Here is a 13,423-nt window from a genome sequence, read left to right on the forward strand (position 1 = left end):
AGATTGCCAACTACACCCACCAAGCCATTAACCCCTCTAAAGGTCGGCCACGCCAAGACGGGCCCGGGACTTTCTCGTCGCGTGCGCTTCGAGGATTCAGCTTGTGATCCCGGAAAAACGTTGCTGGGGTCTTCCATTCCCGAATTATCTAGCTGGGCGCTTTGGTTTTTCCGGCTGTCGGAATGTGCAGGCGATGATCTAGACCCCTTATCTTCGACTTATTTATCTACCATCTTGGTCGAATTGGACACGCGACGCGAGTGACAGTTTTCTGCCCGCCGGACTTAAAAGCGAGCGGTACGCCCCGTTCACAACGGGGAAGGATTGATGATGGCCATTCCGGATAATAGCAATGCCCCGGAGGGAAGCGACCGGGCGGTTGAATCCAGAAGCAGTGGGCTCAAGTCAAGCAGGCGAGGCACTTTTCGGTGGACAGTTGGGTTGCTGGTGCGGTAAGTCTTCTCAAAAGTCTAGGCCGAGATCTCCGGTTTAGAGCGCTTCGGTTTTTGGAGTGTCCTAACCTGGCGACCAAACCAACAGTCTATGCATCTGGTATGCACTTATCACACCGTTCCTGCGCTGCCCCTCTCAACTGTCCGACTTGACGGATACCTCACCGCGAGTTTGCAAACCGTATTTGGTTGCTCGCTCTTACATCGAACCTCATGTGACTCCTTATTACAATGCGTACGGCGCGCCGTACGTCGAGACAGCGCGCCCGTACGTGCTGGTCCTCAATGAGAAGGTCTATGCGCCCACTTCGCGCGTTTTCAAGCGTGGATACGAGAGATATGGAGCGCCTGCTTTGGATAGAGCGCATCTCTATGGTCAGCAGCAGTGGGAGATAAATGTTGTCCCGCACCTGCAATCCGCTACAGACAGTGTGAACGGCCTGTATCAGTCTCAAATACAACCTCATGTCAAACGCGTCGAGGCGGCTTTGTCGCCATCCCTCCAAAGAGTCAACGGCGCAGTGAAGTCTGCGTACGGAGACTACCTTCTCCCTTTCGGCGCGAAGTACAGGCCATTCATTGGCAAGATTTACACATCGGGGCAAGACATGCTTACAACCACTGTCTTACCTTACGCGCAAAACTCTTGGTCTACGGCCATCTATTTCATCCATAGCTCACTTTGGCCCAGAGTCACTGGGCTTTACTGGGAGAACGTGGAACCGCAGCTAATCAAAATCGGTGAGAGACTGGCCAGTTACCGCGAAGTGAAGAGACTTCGACAGGCTGTGGAGGAAGTTGAGACGTAAGTTTCAGCACCGTGAGAAACGCGCCTCATTTGTTGACCTTCTATCTACAGTGTATCGGAGCAACCATCTTCTTCCCCCTCCTCACCAAAGGCCACTGAGGCAAAAGATTTGACGTCATCTTCTACAACGGAAGAAATAATTATGCAGCAGACACTGTCACCTACAGAACAGGCTGCGAAAGCGCGCGATAGCATTGAGTCGGATCTGCGCACTTGGCAACAGAAGTTTGCTGTTGCTGCAGAGAAGGGACTTGAGGACCTTGAAGAGCGATTGCAAGAGATCGTCGACATGTTCATGGCAAGCGAAACAAGAACGCAGGGAGAAAGCTTGACGACCGCATTGGAGGCTGTTGTTGACAATGAGATGATAGCCCTCAAGCATCATATCAACAATCTGGCAGAGTCCTTGCCAGTCGAAGATGCGCCTCAGGAGGAGGAAGCCGCGAAGGACGAGCTTTTGGGAAACGTCAAAGAAGCCGCCGTGTCCATTCGAGACCGTGCCCACGCCCTTCGGGAGTGGCGCGGTTCATTTGAACGGGAGTTAACCTACCGTGTTTCCCGCGCAATTAACTCTACTCTCGATGTGTTGGATAGTGTCCGTGATCTCGGACTTCAAGAGGTAGGCATGCGTTGGGCTTGGATGGATGGCGTCACGTACAAGGATTGGGCGAGGTACCATGCATTGAAAGCACAGTTCGAGGACTGGAAAGATGAATTCCTCGATTTCGGTCTGCAACATGTAAAGCTTGAGGAGGCGAGAGCCGCAGCGGATGAAATTCTGTCGCATGGAATGGAGATTGCTGAGGCTGCCGCCAAGGAGCTTGGCAGACTAAGGAACGTTGGAAATTGGAAGATCACTGCCAGAGAAGTGAGCGATAACTTCGACACCAGATCTGACCTTCCGCCTCCACGACCTAAGCCTATCCCCGCACCCGAGGAAACCGTGGGTGGGGACGCAGCAACAGATGGTGTAGCAGACAATGAGCTTCCAGAGAACGAGCCTACCTTTGTATTTGACTCCACCTCCCAGATTGAGAACAACGGGGTTGATGGTGACGATGAAAGTATGGCAGGAGATGAGGAACATGCTTCGCCCCAGCCCGGCGGTGAGAGGTCTCCAGGTTACACCCCGACAACCCTCGGAAGCGATAGTGAGAACGATATTGCTGTGACACATAACACCGATGACACCAGTGACTTGAAGAAGACGCCATGGGGAGTAGCTGCAGCAGATGTCACTGATCAGAACATGCCCGATACTCATCGAACTCCTGGTCATGTGCCTTCAGAGAGCGACAATCTCGGGGTTTCCGGCCACGACTTATCTTCCGAGCAAGAAGCTGTCGCGAGTCTCATCTCGGGGCTTCTTGTCGGTAAAGATGCCGCCTATGCCGAAGACATTATGAACAAGCTGCACTCAATCTACGGAATACCCCGCCCGACTCCCGAAGCTTCTGTAGTATCTGACCGCGTCCCTAGGGAAGATAGTATTGATGCAGATGCTTCGAGTGCATCCATTCCAGTTTCCGAGGACCAATTTTCGCCTTCTCTGCACGAAACTGATGGCGCCGATGATGCGTTAGGAACTGCAGGCTTTGTGCCTAGTGTTGCTGACGACGAGCAGTCACCAAATTCCGGGATCGATGTCGAAGTCGACTCTGCCATGGACAGTGCCGAGTCGCACTCGGCAACTCTAGGTTCTACTACCAGCAGCCTTGTTTCTGAGGCTGCTGAAACCGTTTTTCCTGAATCGACTCAACCCGTTGAAGACAACGCCGAGTTGTAAATGCAAACCAAAGGAGAGAAGCAGGTTAGCTGTTGCTGTTGCTTGGCAATTCCTATTATGATTGATATCCCAATTTTCTTGTTATTCGCTTGATTGCTATCTCAGATCGATCATGACCTTGATTATTCCCCACATAGTTCCTACGATTGTACGTCACGACATAGCATTTTCATTTGATGACACTTTTGCCCCTGTCCTGGTGATCGTTCCACCGTTTCCGTTTCCTACCTTGCTCTGTACTATCTGCCCTTTCTGGAACGGCTGGCCGAGATTAATCGTCTTGGGTCCCCAGCGCCGACCTTCTTCGTATTAGAGGCGTTGATTTTGTGTCCAAACTACACCCTGAGAATGCTTTTCCCTCGACGTTGGAGGCGGTTTCCTAAATCGCGCTATGCGCGGACCCTGTACATATGTGTTCTCCGACAGCCCTTCAACACGTAGCCCACTCAACGCCATGAGTGGAGCTCAGCGATACTGAGCACGCTGCCCACCCCTCTTTTCCATTTTCTTCTGCCTCTTGCTCTCGGTCGCGACTTGCTCCTGGCCGCCACCACCGCCTCCCATTCCTGCAAGACCATTCTTCATCCCAGTAAATGTGGAGTATGCCAACCATACCGAATACACGGGCACCACGGTCCACAGCCACCATGCGCGGTCTCCAAACACGCAAACGGCACCGATACAGCCCCACGTCCAGTACAGAACGTCCCACATGTACTCTGTCAATCCCGCGGCTCCAAGATCCTCACCGGGTGAACGTAGGGAGCCATCGGGTGTGGCGTAGCTTGGACGACCTAGGCGGTCGAGGTAGAATTCAATGAGTAGAGTGGGACAGGCCAGAACCAAGTAGGGGGTCAGGGAGCGCGGCCGGTTGAAGAGCCAGTGCAGGACGAGGAAGAGCGCATGGAGGGCGGCACTGATGACGTGGGTACGGAGGAGGAGGGAGGCATTACGCGCTGCGAGGGTTTTGGCTGCTTTCTAGCAGAGATCATGAGCGATAGAGAGAGTGTAGAGGGGCTGGAATGGACTAACCTGGGCCATGATGATCGGTGATCTTGGGGGTTGGTTAGGTATGTCGGATGATGCAGGTCGGTCGCGTGGTGATGCAGACAATGTGGAGGGTACCGCGGGGAAAGGGAGATGATAGCAAGAGCGATCCGCGCTCTGATTGTATTGACGATTAGCGATAAGCCCTGAGCATTATCGTGGGGGAGGGGGGAATTGAGGGGAGGAGAAGTAAAGACGTGGAAGAGGGACAAGTATCTACTACTACCAAGTACAAGTCGACGAGTACTTGGTGGTGCCGAAGAGGGAATGGCGTTGCCCACCACAACGGGCCAAGCGGCCGCGCCTCGCCTCCACCAGCCACTCTTCGGCCATGAACCCGCGGCTCCAAAACATCGCATGGCCAGACCAAAAGGCGTCGTGACGACACTGTCGGACTTCACCGCATCGCCCCCTCCCTCCGGCCACCTAGGCCTTCCTTCGCGTCTCTGTCTTCTGCCGCGTCTGCTGTCCGTCCATCACGATATGCGTTTTGACTCCCTTTGACCCCTTTCCTGCGCCTCACGGGCGTCACGAGTCGTCCGGACGTCATCCACGAGTACTCTGCCACGGCTTCGCATCCACCCCTCAACTCGTCAGGAGTCAGAACTGTATCGGAGATAAAGGAAAGACCGTTCGGAACAAAGCGGCGGGGATTGGCCCTGCACTATACTGTGCCTCTCATTGTTTTGGCTGCTGTTGGCTATCGACAGTCTTTTTTTACCCTATCTATACAGTCAAAGAAACACCACGTCGTTGTTGCCTTAACCCGGTTGTCGCGGCGCCCCCAGAATTCTTAGTGTTACTAAATACGACTTGACTACTTATTCCCACCCCCCCGATGCTCCTTCGGGGTTGAAAGACCTCTTCAACTACCGCTCACCTATTCCTCTAACCAACGCCGCCTCCTATCCTCATCGCCCCCCCGATCTCCTCATCTACCCCCCTCCTTGAATGACTAGCGCACCTCACCATGTCGCCTTCCACCGCACATGTATCCAGCCAACTAAGGCAGCTGATATATTACCACCTTGATAACAACCTCGTCCGCAATGCGCTTTTTCTTGCCGGCCGGCTACACGCATACGAGCCCCGGGCGTCGGAATCTTCATACTTACTCGCCTTATGTCACCTTCAAAACGGTCAGGTGAAAGCAGCCTATGACTATAGCAAGAACTTTGGATCTAGAGGCACACATCTTGGCTGCGCATATGTCTTCGCTCAGGCGTGCTTGGACCTGGGGAAATATCTCGACGGCATCAAGGCGCTGGATCGAAGCAAAGGGCTTTGGGCTTCCAAGAATCATTGGGGTAAGCACTGTGAAGTTTCAAAGATGTTGTCGCGCTTGCTGTACATTGCCCGCGACCGTTGCTGCTTGGTTGAGTTGTAACTGACATGTTTTTTGTTCGCGGATGTGTAGGCAAACACAGCGAAACACGCAGGCAACATCTACCCGATGCGGCAGCAGTGTTATGTCTGCAGGGTAAATTATGGCATGCCCATAATCAGCTCAACACGGCTGTAGAATGCTATGCCGAGGCGCTCAAGTTGAACCCGTTCATGTGGGATGCCTTCCTGGGCCTATGTGAAACTGGTGAGTATCGGTGTTGGGTAGGAAGAGTACCGTCGCTAATTGTCTGAAGGGGTCAATATTCGCGTCCCTAATATCTTCAAAATGACACCGGATCTCAACGCTTTAGTATCGTCTGCTTCACAGGAGGACTCGGATTTCTCCTCGGACAAGCCAGTGTCTACAAGTGGGCCGTTGCAAACGCAAGCGAAATTGAACTCAAGTGTTGACCCCTTTACTACGGCAACGTCTCGGAGTGAGGCAATCACCACCCATGGAAGCTCGGCTTTGTGGGAGAAACTCAACGGAAGCACCGTCAGCGTGGCATCTACAGGAGCACCAACCGCGCCTGCAGTTCGGGAAGGCACCGAAACCCCGGGGGCACAAAGCAGCGAGTCGGACGACGTTCGTGGCGCGCATCGGAGCGATCCATCTTGGGAGCCACCTTTGGCTCCTGCACGGAAAAATAGGACCATACAGACCATCAACGCCGATCACACAATGGACTCCCCACCCAAAATGAAGCCCACGGGTATTCGGCCCAGAACAAGGACCAAAGCTGAGGTCGAGGAGCAGGCTGCAACCCATGCGGAGCGAGAAGTCACTCACGGATCCCGGGTGGGCGATCGCAAGCGGACGGTCTCGGGATCGGTGGCTCATTCTGCGTCGCAACCCACCGAACCAGGGGCGCCGCAACGGCGGAGCGTCCGGCTTTTCAATCAGATAAAGCCTACCACAAGCAAGCTTTCCAGCACGACGCTCGGAGCGAAAGATGTCAGGGAGCTGAAGAAAGTAAGGTCTACTGGCGCGAAAGGTCGGACCACCGCCACTACAAGTGTGGGCCGTGTCGTAAGCGGCAATCGAAAACACCTCAATGACGCGCATGATGGCGAAAGCAAGGAGCACCGGCCAGCGACACTGGTGCCGAACGGAGTTCACCATACTTCTTCCAGGGGAGCTTCACTTGATCGGTCTAAAGCAGTTGAGGCGTTGATTTGGTTGTTAGAGCTATTTTCCAAACTGGCATCGGGATACTTTGCGCTCTCTCGTTATCGTTGCGCTGAAGCCACGCAGATCTTTGCGGCCTTGTCTCAGGGCCAGCGGGAGACCCCTTGGGTCCTTTCGCAGATTGGGCGAGCATATTACGAGCAAGCGATGTATTCGGAGGCCGAGAAGTATTTTGTCCGGGTGAAGACGATGGCTCCATCACGGTTAGAGGATATGGAAATCTACTCGACCGTGCTCTGGCATCTCAAGAATGATGTCGAGCTAGCCTATTTAGCACACGAATTGATGGAGATTGATCGTCTATCCCCTCAGGCGTGGTGTGCCGTTGGCAATTCTTTTTCTCACCAGCGTGACCATGACCAGGCCCTCAAGTGTTTCAAGCGAGCAACGCAGCTCGACCCTCACTTCGCGTATGGGTTCACGTTGCAAGGGCATGAGTTTGTGGCCAACGAAGAATACGACAAGGCACTCGATGCATACCGGCATGGCATTAGTGCTGACAGTCGCCATTATAATGCCTGGTATGGATTGGGTACAGTATACGAGAAGATGGGTAAGCTCGATTTTGCCGAACAACATTTCCGCAATGCAGCCAACATTAACCCGACAAACGCGGTGCTCATCTGCTGCATTGGGCTTGTTCAGGAGAAAATGGATAACCCCCGAGCCGCTTTAGCCCAGTATGGGCGCGCTTGCCAACTGGCCCCTCATTCCGTGCTTGCTCGGTTCCGCAAGGCGCGGATGCTGATGAAGCTTTCGGAGCTCAAGTTGGCTCTAACGGAATTGAAGGCTTTGAAGGACATGGCACCTGATGAGGCCAACGTGCATTATCTCCTGGGTAAACTCTACAAGATGTTGCATGAAAAGGCCAACGCGATCAAGCACTTTACGACTGCGTTGAACTTGGATCCCAAGGTAAGTCTGATCCTGGAGGACCCCATCTGGAAGGGCCGGGCTAATTGGATCTGCAGGCGGCCCAATACATCAAGGACGCCATGGAGTCGCTGGATGACGACGAAGAAGATGACGAAGATATGGCCTGATTGTTTCTTCCTTGTTGTTACTATTCTTCTCCGTTTACCTGTGAACTGTGGTCTGGTTCCTCTGTACCCTGTTCAGTATTGGCGGGGGGGCGGCGTTTTTCCCGGATTGAATTTGTGCAAGCATCAGCATTATGAGGGCGTTAGCCGGCGGGTTGGTTAGCGAGGGCATTTTCGAGTCGAGGCTCCTGGGTTGGATTCTGTATCTTAGCGAGGGAGGAGGGCTGGGAACGAGCGACGACGAGGCCGGACGACAGGACCTGAACATACTCTCTTGGATGTCGGTCGTCCGAGCCGGCTGCATAATCGAGGCTATTGTTAGCATAATGATTGCACTGCCATTGGAACCATTGTTGGATTCATTCCTGTAACCATTCTTATAAGTACTCCTTAAGACGGGGTCAAACAAACCCACCAGTTGGTCGAGACCAAGGCGGTGAGCGGGGCCGAAACCACGTCCGAACGGCGGCCGGCTGGCTTTTGGTTGACCATCGAACAGTTTGGATTCCTCCGGATCGTTGGAAGATCTTCCTCTCGGTGTCCTCCACCCCCCTAATTGCCTCGGTGTGTCCTCTGTCTGAGTCCATCCTCATCCTCTCCCCAATCTCCCTCTTTTCATTCCTCCTTCTTCTCCTCCGCTTCCTCCCCTCTCCTCCCCTCCACCCCTGCCGCCGGGTCATGCTCCATCTCCGCAAGTCTCTCGCCTGACCTCATCATCCCCAACCGCTTTTCCCCCAGACATTCTCCCGTACGGATGCCCCTCGCCCGCCTGGCTGGCTATAAAGTCTCCATCTAACCCATTCTCCACGCAGATCAGCCGGCGCACATCCCCTCCCCTCGCCTTCCCCCCACTTCCTCAGCACCCTCTTCTCCGCCATGTCCGTCTTCTCCTACATCGCATCGGGCATCAGCTCCTTCGTCGTTGTCACGCTCTCGCTCTTCGCCCTCGGCCAGAAAGTCCCCCGCGCCGCCTTTGTCGCCCGCTGTCTTGCCGCCTATGGCTCGCTCCTCCTCTGCGCCACCTACGGCGTTGTAGCCTCCATTGTGCTCCGTCTCGCCGGCTACGGCCGCATTTCCCAATGGGCCACCGCGCGCAGCTTTAAATGGGTCATGCGCTATACCACCGGCGTGCGCTTCAACATTATCGAGGGCTCCGAACACCTGACCACCCGGCCCGCCGTGTTCATCGGTAACCACCAGTCCGAACTCGACGTCCTCATGCTTGGCACCATCTTTCCTCCCTACTGCAGCGTCACGGCAAAGAAATCCCTCCGCCACATCCCCTTCCTCGGCTGGTTCATGGCCCTCTCCCGCACTGTCTTCATTGACCGTGCCAACCGCGAAACCGCCGTCAAGGCGTTCGACAGCGCCGCCGAAGAGATGCGCAATCATCGCCAGAGCGTCTTCATCTTCGCCGAGGGTACCAGGAGTTACTCCGATAGCCCGGAGTTGCTGCCCTTCAAGAAGGGCGCATTCCATCTTGCCGTGAAGGCCGGTGTGCCGATTGTTCCCGTTGTCACAGAGAACTACTCGCATGTTCTGTCTCCCCGGAACCTGAGATTTGAAGCTGGCACCATCAAGATCAAGGGTATCTTCCCTCTTCCGTTTCCCCGTCATCTTTCAAGAACTTATCTCATACTAATCGCACCTAGTCCTCCCCCCAATCAGCACCGAGGGTCTCACCTCCGCCGACGTTGACGCTCTAACCAAGTCCACGCGCGAGTCCATGCTCAAGACTCTTCTTGAATTATCCGAGAAAGACGAGACCGATACCGTCGCGGCCAACGGCAAGTCCACTTCCGTGGAGCTGTAAGCAAATAAATGAGGATATTGTCTCGCCATCATTGTTATTCCCATTCCTCATCTCTACGATTTGCACGTCGACACGAAGTAACGGCTTGACACGCGGGTGATGGGTATATATAGTATCAGTATGCCTTCCATCTGTCGTAGAGGAGGGATTGTGTCTTGCGCCCTGATACTGGGTCTTTCTCTTTGCTCACCTGGTTACCGTGAGTAGAAGGTACCAGATGGGAGGCAACAGTCAGACATCAGAATCGGGGCGAGAAGACCCGTCTAGAAGTGGAAGTAGGGGCGGTTGGTTGGTTGCCTGGTGAAGGAGGAATGGGGCGTAGAAGAGGAAGATTCCGTCGAGCGAGAAGAGCATAAGATAATACGTCCCTTGGAGAATTCGTTTGTCTCGACTCTCGACGGACTAGACTGGGCCGGGTCATTCTGTTCCTAGAGTGTACATAGAAGCATTATTCCTATTACTAGTCATAGTACTTTCCTAGACACGCTTCTTGCTTTGATATCGGCATGCATAGTTGAGAAAGCTTTGATCGATATGTGGTAGTATTCGCCCTCCAAATATATGGACACTCGATCATTGGAGATGTTAGACCAAACACTGACACTCCACCATCGCACAAGGTCTCACATCCTTCTCAATATCAATACTCACCAACCCTTCCCACGCACCACTCCGCGACCCAATCTCCCCGCCCCTGGCCGCCGTAGCAATCAGAAAGTCTTCCTCAAACGCCATTACCTCCAACCTTACATCCCGCACCTCCTTCCCATATAATGATGTCTTAACATATTGATACGCCTCGCCCGCATCTGGCGCAATGACATTCGTGAATTCTAGCTCTCGTAACCACGGGGCTAATAACGCCTCCCCTGTCATCTTGATATAAGCTTCCTTCAAGGCCCAATATGTGAAGAAGACGCGGTAGCTGTATTCAATGCCCTCGGGAGAGGTGAGCGAGTATTTGCCGCTTGGATGAGTGAGAGATTTGATGAGGGAGAGTTCACGTGCGGAGAATACTTCCGTGAAGATGGTGGCGTATTCAAGGAAGGAGGAGCGGGTGCGTGGCTCCGGGCCGCGTTTGCCGTGGCGTTCGTTGACGCAGGTGATGTCAATGCCCACTTGCGCGATGTTGGGGTGGGAATAGGTGGTGCCAGCTAGGGCTACGAGGGAGTTCTGGTGGCTGACATTGAAATCGATTGTCGGGATGGGTGTGGAGAGAGTTGAGAGGGTCGGGGAGGGGATAAAGCACGGCCGTTTGTGCGGGGCAGGCGTCCGGCTGATGGTGATTTGGTTCCAGGGGATGCGGCAGGTGCGGTGGATGAAGAGATATTTGAGGAGATTGGAGGCTAGGGACATGTGCTTGTCTTTGAGGTGATAGAATTTCTGAATGGCTTCTTGTTCGGTGGGCTGGAGGGTTGAGAGGAGGGGAAGCGTGGTGATATGCGCAGTGAGGGGGCGCGTGTCTATATACCACCGCACCAGGACGGGAGGCTTGTTGTCTGGAGTAGAGGCCATTGTGAAGTTCAGTTGGTTTGTATAGGGTGATGTGGTGGTTCAATTGAGCATGAGATACTCGGTATAGCTGTCGGCGATGTAGATCGGGCGTAAGCAAAGAGATGATGATATGGAAGGTGTAAGTAGCCCCACAAAGGTCATAAAGCCATGCTGGTGCCAGATGTTTGCCAGCGATTTCTCAAAAAGGTCACACAAGGCCGACCATCGATCTGTCTGAGGATTCGAGGGAGAGTAACAGCAAAGCGCGTCGTTGAAAGCCAAAAGGTGTTGTTCAGCTGCCCTGAAGGACTGCCGCATTGGGATAATCGGGCCGCGGGGCAGCACGTGGCGATAAGCCGGCCCGACGTTGATGCGCTGACATAAGGCGGCGTTTATACTTTAATTATTTAAGTATTATAGATGGCGTGGGTCCTCGAGCCACTGACTCAGTGGCCATCCTACAACTGCAATGGGCAGCACCACCGTCGGCGTTCTCGCCTTGCAAGGCGCTTTTTACGAGCATGTTCAGTTGCTGAAGAAGGCGGCTGCCACTTTGTCCGCAGACAACGTTGACTCCCCGTCGCAATGGGAGTTCATCGAAGTGCGCACCCCGCAGGAACTGGAGAGATGCGATGCCCTCGTGCTGCCCGGAGGCGAGAGTACCACCATCTCCCTCGTTGCGGCCAGGTCTAACCTCCTGGAGCCTTTGAGAGACTTTGTCAAGTATGTCTGCTGTCTCCCGTCCTGTCTGCATCACTTTATGTGGCCTTACTGACATTCGCCTCCAGGGTCCACCGAAAGCCGACTTGGGGCACTTGCGCCGGTCTGATCCTTCTCGCCGAGTCGGCCAACCGGACGAAGAAAGGTGGCCAGGAGTTGATCGGTGGGCTTGACGTGCGCGTCAACCGGAACCATTTCGGCCGACAGACGGAGAGTTTCGAGGCGCCCCTCGACTTGCCGTTATTGGGCGCGGAGCAACCGTCCTTCCCCGCCGTCTTTATCCGGGCCCCCATTGTGGAGAAAATCCTCCCCCACCAAGAGGGCGAACAAGTCGATGAGGCCCAGAGAGACGAGACGGTCATCGCGCCCTCGCGCCAGGCTGAAGACGAGACTGCACGACAGGCAATGGCAGACAGTGTGGAGGTGCTCGCCACCCTACCCGGAAGAGCGGCGAAATTGGCCAGCCAGGGGACACACATTGATGCGGATAAGGAGACCGGCGATATCATCGCCGTCCGCCAAGGGAACGTCTTCGGAACGAGCTTCCACCCGGAGCTGACCGACGACGCCCGCATCCACTCGTGGTGGCTGCGCCAAGTGGAGGAGTCTGTCCGGAGAAGACATGCCAAGCAACAGGCATGACTTGCAGCGCAGTGGTAATAGAGCCCTCATGTCCAAGTGTGGGTATCGGGTGTAAATTTTTCTTCTTGGGATGCCTTCTAGCAGGTGATAGAAATAGATTGTACATAAACGCCGCTTTTGCGCCAACCTGAATGATTTCCCTCTGTTTACCTACCTTTGCCGTACTCCTCTTCCTCCCGACGTCGCTGGTCGTCGGCATATGCGCGACCATAACCACCCCGACCGGGGTCGTACTCCTCTCTATACTCATCACGAACCTGGCCACCCGATTTACCACGCCTGCCAGAGTCAGAACCCTGCACTTAAAGGGGAAAACTCCAATCACATACCCGTATTGCCGTCCCTCCTCGAAACCAGGATCCAGATCCGTCCGGATGATTCGCTCGTCCAGCTTGGTACCTCCGATGTATTTCAGGCAGTCCAGAGCATCCTGGTGGGTGTAGTACTCGACGAAGCAAAAACCGCAAGGGGTTTTGTTGTACCGATCAAGACCCATGACAAGCCGCTTAATCTCGCCGCACCTGCAACATCCATCAGCCTTGGGGTCATTCTGGTTCATTTCGGGTTGCTGACTTGGCAAAAAGCTCGTGAATCTGCTCCTCCGTGGTGTAGAAAGAACTGCGACGGTTAGCAGCAGCATCGACAGGATTGCCAGCATGGAGTATTAAACAAGGGACGTACAGGTTGCCGACATATAGGGTGGTAGCGTTTTTCAGATTATCAGCAGGTTCTTCTGCCCTCTCGGTGTCATCCTGACTGTACTTGCGTCTCTTGTTCTGTTGCAAGGGTCGTCAATAACCAACCTCCAAGCTCCGGGTAGCCTTTTGGGGTGGAAGAAGCTCTACCTTTCCCACATAGTAGGCACTAGGCCGGTCCAGACGGTCAACGGTGTTGTGCAGGAGGGTGCTCATGATGCCGGTAAATTGGCCAAAGCACTATGGAAGTGTAAGATGGCAAGCGACAGCGAGCGACGGCGTGCCAGGAGGAAAGTCAATGGAGCGGAAATGAATGGTGAGAAGATCGGGAGCTGACTTCTTGGCGCCCGG

General features: G+C 54.3%; 7 protein-coding genes across 7 annotated transcripts; 4 read left to right on the top strand and 3 right to left on the bottom strand.

Moving 5' to 3' along the window:
- The first annotated feature begins 34 nt into the window (after window positions 1–34).
- On the top strand, window positions 35–3,533 carry BO94DRAFT_532982 (uncharacterized protein). The gene is made up of 3 exons (XM_025611242.1): window positions 35–452; window positions 541–1,257; window positions 1,312–3,533. Exons 1-3 carry the CDS (start codon window positions 331–333, stop codon window positions 3,044–3,046), a joined length of 2,574 nt encoding a protein of 857 aa, XP_025470017.1. The 5' UTR covers window positions 35–330; the 3' UTR covers window positions 3,047–3,533.
- On the bottom strand, window positions 3,104–4,320 carry BO94DRAFT_532983 (SND2/TMEM208 family protein). The gene is made up of 2 exons (XM_025611243.1): window positions 4,079–4,320; window positions 3,104–4,024 (listed from the first exon to the last, which is right to left on the bottom strand). Exons 1-2 carry the CDS (start codon window positions 4,085–4,087, stop codon window positions 3,512–3,514), a joined length of 522 nt encoding a protein of 173 aa, XP_025470018.1. The 5' UTR covers window positions 4,088–4,320; the 3' UTR covers window positions 3,104–3,511.
- Window positions 4,321–4,758: 438 nt separating this feature from the next.
- Window positions 4,759–8,058, top strand: BO94DRAFT_364470 (anaphase promoting complex subunit bimA). Its single transcript, XM_025607193.1, has 3 exons — window positions 4,759–5,400; window positions 5,511–5,684; window positions 5,734–8,058. Exons 1-3 carry the CDS (start codon window positions 5,064–5,066, stop codon window positions 7,869–7,871), a joined length of 2,649 nt encoding a protein of 882 aa, XP_025470019.1. The 5' UTR covers window positions 4,759–5,063; the 3' UTR covers window positions 7,872–8,058.
- A 526-nt stretch (window positions 8,059–8,584) lies between these two features.
- On the top strand, window positions 8,585–9,521 carry BO94DRAFT_460861 (1-acylglycerol-3-phosphate O-acyltransferase SLC1; the record flags this gene model as incomplete). The annotated part of the gene is made up of 2 exons (XM_025607900.1): window positions 8,585–9,296; window positions 9,361–9,521. 2 exons carry the CDS (start codon window positions 8,585–8,587, stop codon window positions 9,519–9,521), a joined length of 873 nt encoding a protein of 290 aa, XP_025470020.1.
- A 398-nt stretch (window positions 9,522–9,919) lies between these two features.
- Window positions 9,920–11,293, bottom strand: BO94DRAFT_532986 (4'-phosphopantetheinyl transferase family protein). Its single transcript, XM_025611244.1, has one exon. The coding sequence runs from the start codon at window positions 11,034–11,036 to the stop codon at window positions 10,107–10,109; it is 930 nt and encodes a 309-aa protein (XP_025470021.1). The 5' UTR covers window positions 11,037–11,293; the 3' UTR covers window positions 9,920–10,106.
- A 146-nt stretch (window positions 11,294–11,439) lies between these two features.
- BO94DRAFT_512317 (pyridoxal 5'-phosphate synthase glutaminase subunit PdxT) lies at window positions 11,440–12,519 on the top strand. The gene is made up of 2 exons (XM_025609807.1): window positions 11,440–11,738; window positions 11,804–12,519. Exons 1-2 carry the CDS (start codon window positions 11,485–11,487, stop codon window positions 12,375–12,377), a joined length of 828 nt encoding a protein of 275 aa, XP_025470022.1. The 5' UTR covers window positions 11,440–11,484; the 3' UTR covers window positions 12,378–12,519.
- BO94DRAFT_622405 (nuclear cap-binding protein subunit CBC2) lies at window positions 12,400–13,393 on the bottom strand. The gene is made up of 5 exons (XM_025617080.1): window positions 13,223–13,393; window positions 13,059–13,153; window positions 12,951–12,995; window positions 12,707–12,898; window positions 12,400–12,656 (listed from the first exon to the last, which is right to left on the bottom strand). The coding sequence occupies exons 1-5, from the start codon at window positions 13,286–13,288 to the stop codon at window positions 12,524–12,526; spliced, it is 531 nt and encodes a 176-aa protein (XP_025470023.1). The 5' UTR covers window positions 13,289–13,393; the 3' UTR covers window positions 12,400–12,523.
- Between the last annotated feature and the right edge of the window lie 30 nt (window positions 13,394–13,423).

This window comes from Aspergillus sclerotioniger (assembly GCF_003184525.1).
Source record: "Aspergillus sclerotioniger CBS 115572 chromosome Unknown BO94scaffold_7, whole genome shotgun sequence".
In the NCBI taxonomy this organism is placed as follows: domain Eukaryota; kingdom Fungi; phylum Ascomycota; class Eurotiomycetes; order Eurotiales; family Aspergillaceae; genus Aspergillus; species Aspergillus sclerotioniger.

Coding starts and splice junctions, on each gene's coding strand:
- BO94DRAFT_364470 (XM_025607193.1), top strand. CDS start 5,064: ATGTCGCCTTCCACCGCACATGTATCCAGCCAACTAAGGCAGCTGATA. Junction 5,401..5,510: donor GGCTTCCAAGAATCATTGGG/GTAAGCACTGTG, acceptor GCGGATGTGTAG/GCAAACACAGCGAAACACGC. Junction 5,685..5,733: donor CCTGGGCCTATGTGAAACTG/GTGAGTATCGGT, acceptor AATTGTCTGAAG/GGGTCAATATTCGCGTCCCT.
- BO94DRAFT_512317 (XM_025609807.1), top strand. CDS start 11,485: ATGGGCAGCACCACCGTCGGCGTTCTCGCCTTGCAAGGCGCTTTTTAC. Junction 11,739..11,803: donor CCTTTGAGAGACTTTGTCAA/GTATGTCTGCTG, acceptor ATTCGCCTCCAG/GGTCCACCGAAAGCCGACTT.
- BO94DRAFT_532986 (XM_025611244.1), bottom strand. CDS start 11,036: ATGGCCTCTACTCCAGACAACAAGCCTCCCGTCCTGGTGCGGTGGTAT.
- BO94DRAFT_622405 (XM_025617080.1), bottom strand. CDS start 13,288: ATGAGCACCCTCCTGCACAACACCGTTGACCGTCTGGACCGGCCTAGT. Junction 13,154..13,222: donor GTGCCTACTATGTGGGAAAG/GTAGAGCTTCTT, acceptor CCCTTGCAACAG/AACAAGAGACGCAAGTACAG. Junction 12,996..13,058: donor ACCCTATATGTCGGCAACCT/GTACGTCCCTTG, acceptor TAACCGTCGCAG/TTCTTTCTACACCACGGAGG.
- BO94DRAFT_532982 (XM_025611242.1), top strand. CDS start 331: ATGGCCATTCCGGATAATAGCAATGCCCCGGAGGGAAGCGACCGGGCG. Junction 453..540: donor ACAGTTGGGTTGCTGGTGCG/GTAAGTCTTCTC, acceptor CCAAACCAACAG/TCTATGCATCTGGTATGCAC. Junction 1,258..1,311: donor GCTGTGGAGGAAGTTGAGAC/GTAAGTTTCAGC, acceptor TTCTATCTACAG/TGTATCGGAGCAACCATCTT.